At 54.8% G+C, this 9,588-nt stretch overlaps 1 protein-coding gene across 2 annotated transcripts; it reads left to right on the plus strand.

Moving 5' to 3' along the window:
- The first annotated feature begins 2,361 nt into the window (after positions 1 to 2,361).
- On the plus strand, positions 2,362 to 9,542 carry Mpnd (MPN domain containing). Of its 2 annotated transcripts, XM_052191925.1 has the most exons (13): positions 2,362 to 2,597; positions 2,671 to 2,927; positions 3,614 to 3,850; positions 4,330 to 4,453; positions 5,051 to 5,132; positions 5,297 to 5,393; positions 6,086 to 6,158; positions 6,232 to 6,308; positions 7,771 to 7,939; positions 8,025 to 8,095; positions 8,340 to 8,429; positions 8,764 to 8,856; positions 9,398 to 9,542. In XM_052191925.1, exons 1-13 carry the CDS (start codon positions 2,591 to 2,593, stop codon positions 9,482 to 9,484), a joined length of 1,464 nt encoding a protein of 487 aa, XP_052047885.1. In that variant the 5' UTR covers positions 2,362 to 2,590; the 3' UTR covers positions 9,485 to 9,542. The 2 variants fall into 2 exon arrangements, with proteins under 2 accessions (XP_052047885.1, XP_052047884.1); XM_052191924.1 differs by lacking the exon at positions 8,340 to 8,429 and having other exon boundaries at positions 2,398 to 2,597.
- Positions 9,543 to 9,588: the final 46 nt, after the last annotated feature.

The following is a 9,588-nucleotide window of genomic DNA, read 5'->3' on the forward strand; positions in this document are numbered from 1 at the left end:
TTTTTAATATTTATTTATTTGTTTGTTTGTTTGTTGTATGTAAGTACACTCACTGTCTCAGATGCACCAGAAGACGGCATCAGATCCCATTACAGATGGTTGTGAGCCACCATGTGGTTGCTGGGATTTGAACTCAGGACCTCTGCAACAGCAGCCAATGCTCTTAACCACTGAGGCATCTCTCCAGCCCTGTGGTAGTGGTTTTGATTTTTGTTTTTTAACTCTAGATACATAGCCCAAGCTGACTTTTAACTCCGAATTTTTCTGTCTCAGCCTCATGAATGCTGAAATGACAAACAGGTGTGGGACAGCAGGCCTGACAATCACTGCTTTTACCACTTTGAAAAATTATAAACAGCCAGGCGGTAGTGGCGCACGCCTGTAATCACAAGACTCTGGGAGGCAGAGGCAGGCGGATTTCTGAGCTCGAGGCCAGCATGGTCTACAGAACGAGTTTCAGGACAGCCGGGGCTATACAGAGAAACCCTGTCTCGAAAAAACAAACAAACAAACAAACAAAAAAGCAAGAAAAAGAAAAATTATAACAAACCGCATCATTTCATTTCTTTTGTTTTCTACCAATTTCCCCCCCTTGTCGCTGCAGAAGCAACCCGAGACCTTTGGACCTGCTAAGTAAGCACGCCAGACATACACAGCCCTTCCCAGGATAGTTGTGGACTGACGTTCAGCACGATCATGCTCCAAGAGCCGCACTGGGAACTTCTAGGCCGAGGCTGGACCCTGACCACACCCCCAGCCCCTCAATAGCCAAGGTTCCACTAAGAACAGTCACAGGAGGGCCTGGGCGTGAGGCTTGTGCTGGCCGTGAACCTGGCTCCTGGCTAGTACAAGCCTCCCAGTCTAGGGTTCCACTACAATCGATCGGTATGTAATTGTATATTTGGCCAGGCGGTAGTACATTTGGGTTTTCCCAGAACTTGGGAGGCAGAGACTGGAGCAACCTTAGTTACAGAGTAACTTGGGTCCAGTGTGGTCTGCCTTTTTTTCAAAATGCTATTTTCAAAAGACAAAGGCAGAACAATCAGATTATGAACTCATTTTCTTCGGTCTCCAGCTAGGACGTCTGGAATTGACGCGGGTAATGGATAGAGATGGGGACCCAATAGTGGCTGGGAGTGGCAAACCTTCCTTTATCTTTAATCAGTGTGATCTTTAGGGTGCTCTCTGTACATGTCGAGCCACAGTAGTTTCAAAGTGCCAAGGCCACAGGGGAGCTAGGTGTGGGGATGCCAGCCTGTGGTGTAGGCGGGAGAGGCTGAGCAGGAGGAGCCGGCAAGTGGGAGGAAGGAAGAGAAAAATTAATAGGGAGCCATGGACTGTTACAGAGCTAGGCGAGTTGCGGCAATAGTTACTTTGTAGAAAGATCCCTTTGGGACCGCGCTGGAAGATAAACGGGATGAAAGCAGAGTGTGTGGTGTTCCAGGAAAACGGCCAGTGTGCAGAACCTGGAGCCTCTCTCAAGGCTTGGCCTGTCACGAGGTGGTTAGACCTGCTTACTGAGCAGGGATTTGGAAGACGGAAACTAGGAGCCCAGAGTCCGGTGACCCGGGCTAGCATGATGCTCATTACTTAGACCTTTCCAGAGCATCCTGCCTCCCTTCCCCTCCTGCCGTCCGAGGCCACCCCAACCTCTGGTTAGGCCCCGCCCCGGATTTTCAGACCTCCCTGGGTTGGGGTAATCTGTGATGAAGGCCAAACCAGGACGGGAACAAAGGCCGAGGGCCTTGCGCGCTTACAGTAGTAACACCGCCCCTTCCCGCTCCACGTGGGCACCGATTGGCTGAATGGGAACCATCCCTTGTAGCTGATTGGATGCTGGAGGTACCCGGTGATTGGCTGATGTGAACGGCTGGGCTGAGTTAACCCTAGAAAGGGTAAAGCTGGCTTGGCCCAGGACTTTCGATCCCCCTACCACGCGCACTTGCTTTCCAGAAGCGGCCCTACGCTTCTTACAAACCCGTGTCTCCCCTGCTCCCAGCCATCGTGGGCGCTGCCCTTAGATAGCACCCTAGCACTTCCTTCATCGCTGCGGCAGGCTGAGCGACTCATGCGCTCCAGGATGCAGCCCCACTAAGGGAGTATCGTCCCCCTGTGCGCGGGGTGTGGGCTGTGGCCGTCCTGGGTCTCAGTCTTTCCCTCCAGGTCACCAGCACCATCTGCTTCGGTTTCCCTAGTGTCCCGGAGGCTCTGGGTTCCCGCATTTCCTTTTCTGTGCTTGGGCAGGCCCAAGACCTAAGGTTTCCATCTCTTTCCTGAAAGCTCAGCCGCTCCTACCCAGGGATTAGGGTTGCAGCACCGTAGCTGGCGGCCTGGATGGGGGTCTCTGGTCCCTGAGTGACAAGGTCCTGGGCCTGTTTCCCCCAGGTCTCCCACAACCGCCCGCTTTAGTTTCACCAGATTGCACCAGATCGCACCAACCCCAGTGCAAGCACAAGCCAAGGGCTCCGTGTTCCCTCCGCCCCGCGGGCCGGAGCCTCCCCACCCATTTCCAGTAACCAATGGTCTGCGGTATCCCCGCGCGGGGAGGAGCCCGGTCACTCGGCGGAGGCTTTGCCGGGACACAGCGTCCATGGCAGGTAGGATGGTCCGCGCAGGCAGGGACGGGGCGGCCGGACGCGACCTCTGCAGCCCGTTGCTATCTCGCTGCAGCTCCCGAGTCCCTGTCTCCCGCGGCCACGGCCGAGGAGGCGCCGGAGGAGGATGAGGACGACGTGGAGGCTGAGGACCCCGAGCGCGGGGCAGGTAGCGGAGGGCGCAGCGGCAGCCTCGGTGGCAGCGGAGGCAGCACGGCCGGGCCTGGGATGGCCCTAGGGGGCGCGCTCACGAGGCGCGCGGTCACGCTTCGGGTGCTGCTCAAAGACGAGCTGCTGGAGCCCGGAGAGGGGGTGCTATCCATCTTCTACCTGGTGAGCGACCCCCAGAGACCGTTCACGCCCTCCACTGCTAGTGTATAAAGGGAAACTGAAGCCCAGAGGAGCTGTGTTAACCACAGTGCCACATAGCCGTGACCAAGGCCATCTGGGTGTGTCCGCGGGCAACCAGTCTGTGTGATAGCAGCTTCCCAATCTGTAAAATGAGGCCTCTATGAAGATGATGGCTTCAAAACGGTGTACCGTTATTTAAAATGAGCTAAAAAAAAAAAAAAAAAAACTCTTCTCTGTGATACCAAGAATGGAAGCCCCAGCCCCAGCCCTAGCCCTAGCCCCAGCCCCCTCACTGCAGGATTCTAAGCAGGGACTCATCCCCTGACCTTGCACCCAATCCCTCACTTGGGGACTTTAGGCAGGGGTTCTACCTCTAAGAACAGTCGCATTAAGTGTTCCGAGGCTCTGCGGTTGTGGGCTTTCTGCCTCAGCTTCCCCAGTAGTTGGGCTGACAGGCCTGGGCCGCTATGCCTGCTGTGGCTGCTATTGCTTAGTTTTAAAGTAATGCATCCGAGTGTGTAGTGACAGGATGCTGTACTGGTGTGACAGCTGGTGTTCCTATGACAGTACCTCTTGGGAACCTTAGAAGAACAAGGACACCAAGCCTCGGAGCATGGAGTTAGGAATCACTGCGAAGGAAGTGTTTCAGCCCCCCTCTGTCGCTGCAGGGCAGGAAGTTTACTGGGGACCTGCAGCTGGATGGCAGGATTGTGTGGCAGGAAACTGGACAAGTCTTCAACTCACCCAGCGCCTGGGCCACACACTGCAAGAAGCTCGTCAACCCAGCCAAGAAGTCTGGCTGTGGCTGGGCTTCTGTCAAATACAAGGGTCAGAAGCTGGACAAATACAAGGCGGCCTGGCTTCGTCGGCACCAGCTGCATATGCCCGTAGCTGCTGCTGATGAGGTAGGAAGTGCGAGCCTCCCCCTGCGCTGCGGGACGAGGTGTCCAGGATACAGTCCGATGTGATTCAGCAAGGTGGCCTGAGTCCTGAAGCAGAGGGCGCAAGGGAGGAGGGAGGCAAGGCCAGCGGGGCCCCTGGGCCGCCCAGAGGACTTGCACTTTGATCCTGAAGGGGGTGGGAGTCATAAATGCTATTGGCAGAGGGCACTGCTGTAGCGAGACTGATAGGGGAGAGACAGGGCTCAGAGATAGTCTCACCTGAAGTAGTACGGCGGCCAGGAGGGGACAAGCGGGAGGGGGGGAGGGAGGGGGAAGGGAGAAGGGGAGGGACACGACCCACACCTCGGACACCTCTGCTCACCGTCGCCCTCTGGTGGTCAGTCCAGGCATTGGCATCTCGGACTCCCGTGAGTGACCTGTTTGTGCAGGGAATGAGTGAGGCACCCAGCTGACGTTGTTGTTGCCACACTCCATTCCACCAGAGTCCCACCAGTGAAGGGGAGGAGGAAGAACTGCTGTTGGAGGAGGAGGAAGAAGATGTGCTGGCTGGGGTCTCATCAGAGGACAAAGGCCACAGACACCCTGGGAAGGGCTCCTTGGAGCCAGGTGAGGGCCAGAGCAGAAGGGGACTGTGATGTGGGAGGCTGGCCTTGATGCTTCTTAGCCAGGGGAATCCTGAATCCTGATTGGCAGTCTAGTCTAGTTTCACTCTCTGCCTTCTTTTCTTTCCTTTTCTGGTCTGCCTGCCTGCCTTCTTTCCTTCCTTCCTTCCTTCCTTCCTTCTTTTTCTTCTTTCTTTCTTTTGAGACAGGTTCTCATTGTAGCCTTGGTTGGCCTAGGACTCGCAGAGATCCGTCTCCTGAGTGCTAGGGTTAGGGGCATGTATTATTTATTTATCGTGATTGAGCACATAGATCAGAAAACATCTTTCAAAAGTTGGGTCCCTTCTTCCACTATGTGGGGTCTGGGACTCGAACTCAGGTCATCCGACTTGGTTGCAAGACCTGCTGAGCCATCTCACTGGTTGGGCATCCTTGCTTCTATGCAAAGAGAAGAGAGCAGAGGGTTTATATTGGCTCCTCTCTCTCTCCCTCCCTCCCTCCCTCTCTCTTCCTCCCTCCCTCCCTTCTTCCCTCCTCCCTTCCTCTCCCTCCCTCCCTCTCTCTCCCTCCCTCCCTTCCTCCCCCATATCCCTTTCTCCAGAGGCCACGCCCCCAGGGAAGCGGATGGACAAGGCCCGGGTGCCCGTCCGTTACTGCATGCTGGGCAGCCGAGACTCTGCCAGGTCAGTTACACCATCGGCCCCGGTCCCAGCTTCCCTGGAGCCCTTGGCTGGTTTGATCCAGCAAAGGCAGGGCCTGGGATCCTTGGCCGCTGAGTACTCAGGATGGGTGGATGTGGGGAAGAGCCTGAGTTCCTGAAGCCCTGGGACCCTCCTGCCTACTCCAGGAACCCCCACACTCTGGTAGAAGTGACATCCTTTGCTGCCATCAACAAGTTTCAGCCATTCAACGTGGCCGTGTCCAGTAACGTGCTGTTCCTCTTGGTGAGTGAGTAAAGTGAATTTGCCTGCTCACCCTCCACGTCTAGGAACAGGGAACTCACAGCCCTGGGTGAGGGACACTGACGAGATAAACAGAAAGTACTCAGTAAGAGCTTGCTCTTAGTAAACAATAGGTGCTCAGTGAGGAATGGACCCTTACCCAGTGCCTTTGCTCTGGGTACATGCTGACCAGTGAATCAGCCCTAGGTAAATAGTAGGTGCTTGATAAATGCGCAAGGCTAGCTCCTGCATTGAGGTAGGATGTGCAGCCTCAGACAGCCCGATATTTTTTATTGAATATATTCTTCATTACATTTCAAATGTTATACCCTTTTCCTGGTTTCACTCCTCCCCAAAAACCCCAACCTGTCCTCCCACACCCTGCCTCTAATAGGCCCCTCCCCCACCCACCCCCACCCCACCCCGATTTCCCCGCACTGGGGTCTCTATTGAGCCTTCACAGGACCTCACTGATGCCCACAAGGCCTTCCTCTGCCACACTTTTGGCTGGAGCCATGTGTACCCCTTGGTTGATGGCTAAGTCCCTGGGAGCCCTGGGGCGTCTGGTTGGCTGAAATCGAGGTTCTTCCTATGGGGCTGCAAACCCCCCAAGCTCCTCCAGTCCTCCCTTAAACTCCTCCACTGGGGACCCCACACTCAGTCCAGTGGTTCAGCCCTCCCTATTTTATCCCCAGGACTTCCACTGTCACCTGACTCGGAGTGAGGTCGTGGGCTACCTTGGTGGTCGCTGGGACATCAACAGTCAGAGTGGGTACTGGGCCTGGGAGGACGAGGGTGCGTCTGGGGCAGGACTGATGGCTTCTTGTTGGGTACCCCACAGTGCTGACCGTGCTGAGAGCCTTCCCCTGCAGGAGTCGGCTGGGGGACACTGATACTGCAGCCATGGTTGAGGAGGAGGTGAGGGCTTGTTGGGAGTGGGGGGCAGGACTGTAGCCATGTTCTGCCCATGTCTGGGGTGGAAACGTTGGCTCTGTGCTTTATATGTCGTGACCTTGCTATGTAGACCAGGCTGGCCTAGATTATGGCATCCTCCTGCCTCACCCTTTTGAGTACTGGGAGGATAGGCCCACTCCTATGCCTAGATGTAATTTTGTTTTGTCAGTTTAATGCTTGGATGCAACAGGGTTTCTCTGTGTAGCTCTGGCTGTCCTGGAACTCAGTCTGTAGACTGTGGGTCTGGCCGGGCTGGCTACAAACTCTTAGATCCATGTGCCTCGTCTCCTGAGTGCTGAGATTGAAGGCGTGTGCCACCACTTGTTCAGTTCTATATGTTAATTTTTTAATCTAATGGCTTTTTAAAAAAGATTTTATATATATGAATACACTGTCCCTGTCGTCAGACACAGCAGAAGAGGGCATCAGATCCCATTACAGACGGTTGTGAGCCACCATGTATGTGGGTGCTGGGATTTGAACTCAGGACCTCAGGAAGAGCAGTCAGTGCTTTTAACTGTTGAGCCATCTCTCCAGCTCCCTATATATAATTTTAAAAGGATTTTCATATTTTCTGTATGGTGCTTTGCCTGAATGTCTGTGTATCATGTATGTGGCTGGGTCCCGGGGAGGTATTAGACGTCACTGGATCCCCCAGAACAGGAGTTATGGATGGTTGTGATCCACATGTAGGTGCTGAGAACTGAACCCAACAAGTGCTTTTTGGGGGTTTTCAAGACATGGTCTCTGTGAATAGCCCAGGCCATCTGAAACTCACCCTGTTGTCCAGGGTACCTCAAACCTTCCTCCATGTCTTGACTAAAGGCATGCACTACCACCAATATTATCTTGTTTTATGTGCTTGAATGGTTTGTACTGTGCAAGCCCGTGGTTCAGGAATGCCAGATGAGGGGGTCAGATCCCCAGACATGGAGTTACTCACAGTAGCTAAAACTTCATGTGGGTGCTGAGAACTGAACTCAGGTCCTCTACAAAGAGCAACAAGTGTCCTTAACCACTGAGCCATCTTTTATTTATTTCATGTATGTGAGACACTGTCACTGTCAGAAGAGGGCGTCAGATTCCCTTACACATGGTTGTGAGCCACTGAGTGGTTGCTGGGAATTTTGAACTCGGGACCTCAGGAAGAGTAGTCAGTGCTCTTAACCGCTGAGCCATCTCTCCAGCCGGATGCTTTTATGTTTAGACAGGGTTTCTCTGTGTAGACCAGGCTAGTGTCGAATTCACAGATCCTCGAGCCTCTTGATTCCCAAGTGGTATTAAAGGGTACCACTGCCCAGCTCCACATGTATTTCTGAGTGGGTACAGGGTGGGGAGAAGCACTGCTTAACTACTTTTGTGTGAAACTCAAGAGCAGCTCAAGGCTCTGGTCCTACCCACCCTAACCTAACATTCATGTCCACAGATCTACCAGGTCCTGCTTCTGCGAGGCCTGTCCTTGGTGGGCTGGTACCACAGCCACCCGCACAGCCCTGCAGTACCCTCCTTGCAGGACATCGATGCGCAGATGGAGTACCAGTTGAAACTGCAAGGCTCCAGCAATGGCTTCCAGCCCTGTCTGGCCCTACTGTGCTGTGAGGCCCCAGCCAGGTTCCGGGTTGGAGGATTTACCAGGCCAGGTCCACTGAGCCCCAGCTCAACCCTTCACTGTTCCCACAGCCCCCTACTACTCTGGCAACCCAGGCCCCGAGTCCAAGATCTGCCCTTTCTGGGTGATGCCTCCCCCTGAGGTGGGTAAACTGGAGGAGAGCAAGATAAGGGACATGATGTGAGCGGGCAAGCTGGGGCGGCATGGCTGTGAGGGCATCAGGTGGGGCTGCATCTGGGCAGAGGTTTAAGGACAGGAGGATATGCTAAGTCTGAGGCAGGTGACTCCAGTTCTGGGGTGGGTTGGGCACATGTTTCTCCATCAAGCTCCTGGCACTGTGGGCTGGGGACAGGCAAGATCTGACTGGGCCCCACCCTTCCTAACAGCAAAGGCCCAGTGACTATGGAATCCCCATGGATGTAGAGATGGCGTATGTCCAGGATAGCTTCCTGACCAATGATGTTCTTCAGGAGATGGTGAGCAGCCTGCCTGTAGCTGCAACTCCAGGGTTTCCACTTGTTTGGTGTGAGACACCTATGTAGCCAAGCTTTCGATGATCTCGTCTCAGCTTTCTCAGTGCAGAGGTGACAGGCCTGCCCCCACACCTGATTGGGTGACCATTCTTTAATAGCTGTGTCTGCTCAGATATGTCTGTCATTCCTGAGGGCTCATGGGTGTGACATCTTGAGACGAGGCTAGCCTACTGTCAGGGCAGGCCTGTACTGTAGTCAATATGGATCTATCCCTAGCAGCTCTGGAACTACGGGGTCACGAAAGCATGAGCCGGGTATGTTGTCCCCTGCCCTGCAGGTGATGCTGGTTGAGTTTTACAAAGGTGCCCCTGACCTTGTGAAGTTCCAAGAGGCCTGGAGCCCAGAGCATACCTACCTGGACAAGCTCAAGGTGAGGCGTGGCCCTGTGGGGAACACACAGCCACACCCCAGAGTGTGGGCAACAGTCTTCCCTGGAGTCTCAGGAGGTTGAAGGACCTGGGTGGCATGGTGAGGGCCCGTGCTAGACATGCAGGGCCCAGGTTCCCTGCAGGAGAGTGAGTGAGTGTAAGCACGAGGCCTGCTGCTGCCGGCCGGTCTGTGTGGAGGGTGCTGTGAGCTGGGACTGGCCTCTGCTGTGTGGAGTTGAGCGCTCCGCACTGTGCATCGCTCACACTCAGTGATGCTGGCTGTGGCACACACGTCAACGGGCACCCGAAGGCTTGTGCATGTGAGTCTGTGTGTGAGTCTTATTTTAGGCTAGGCTAGCTTGAGCTACACACCAAGACCCTGCTCCCCAAATCTAAGCCAAAGAAATATCCTAAGGAGAACCAAATTTTCAAAGTGGCCCAGGCCTAATAAAGGCTGCACCGAACGCTCTTCCTTGGGCTGCAGCCCTGGGAGGCCAGGGACAGTGTCCAGAGCGGAGCCTGACCTCAGTCCTACTATTGCAGATGTCCTTGGCCAGCAGGACCCCGAAGGACCAGGGCATGTGCCACGTGCTGGAGCAGGTCTGCAGCGTACTCAAGCAGGGGAGCTGAGGCTGTGCAGGCCTTGCTGCGCTGGGACAGGCTGGGTAATAAAGTCTGAGTACCCACAGCATAGGCCCGTGGCTGGGGTGGGGTGGCAGCTGGCGGGGCTTTTG

Source organism: Apodemus sylvaticus, chromosome 9, assembly GCF_947179515.1.
Source record: "Apodemus sylvaticus chromosome 9, mApoSyl1.1, whole genome shotgun sequence".
Taxonomy (NCBI): Eukaryota; Metazoa; Chordata; class Mammalia; order Rodentia; family Muridae; genus Apodemus; species Apodemus sylvaticus.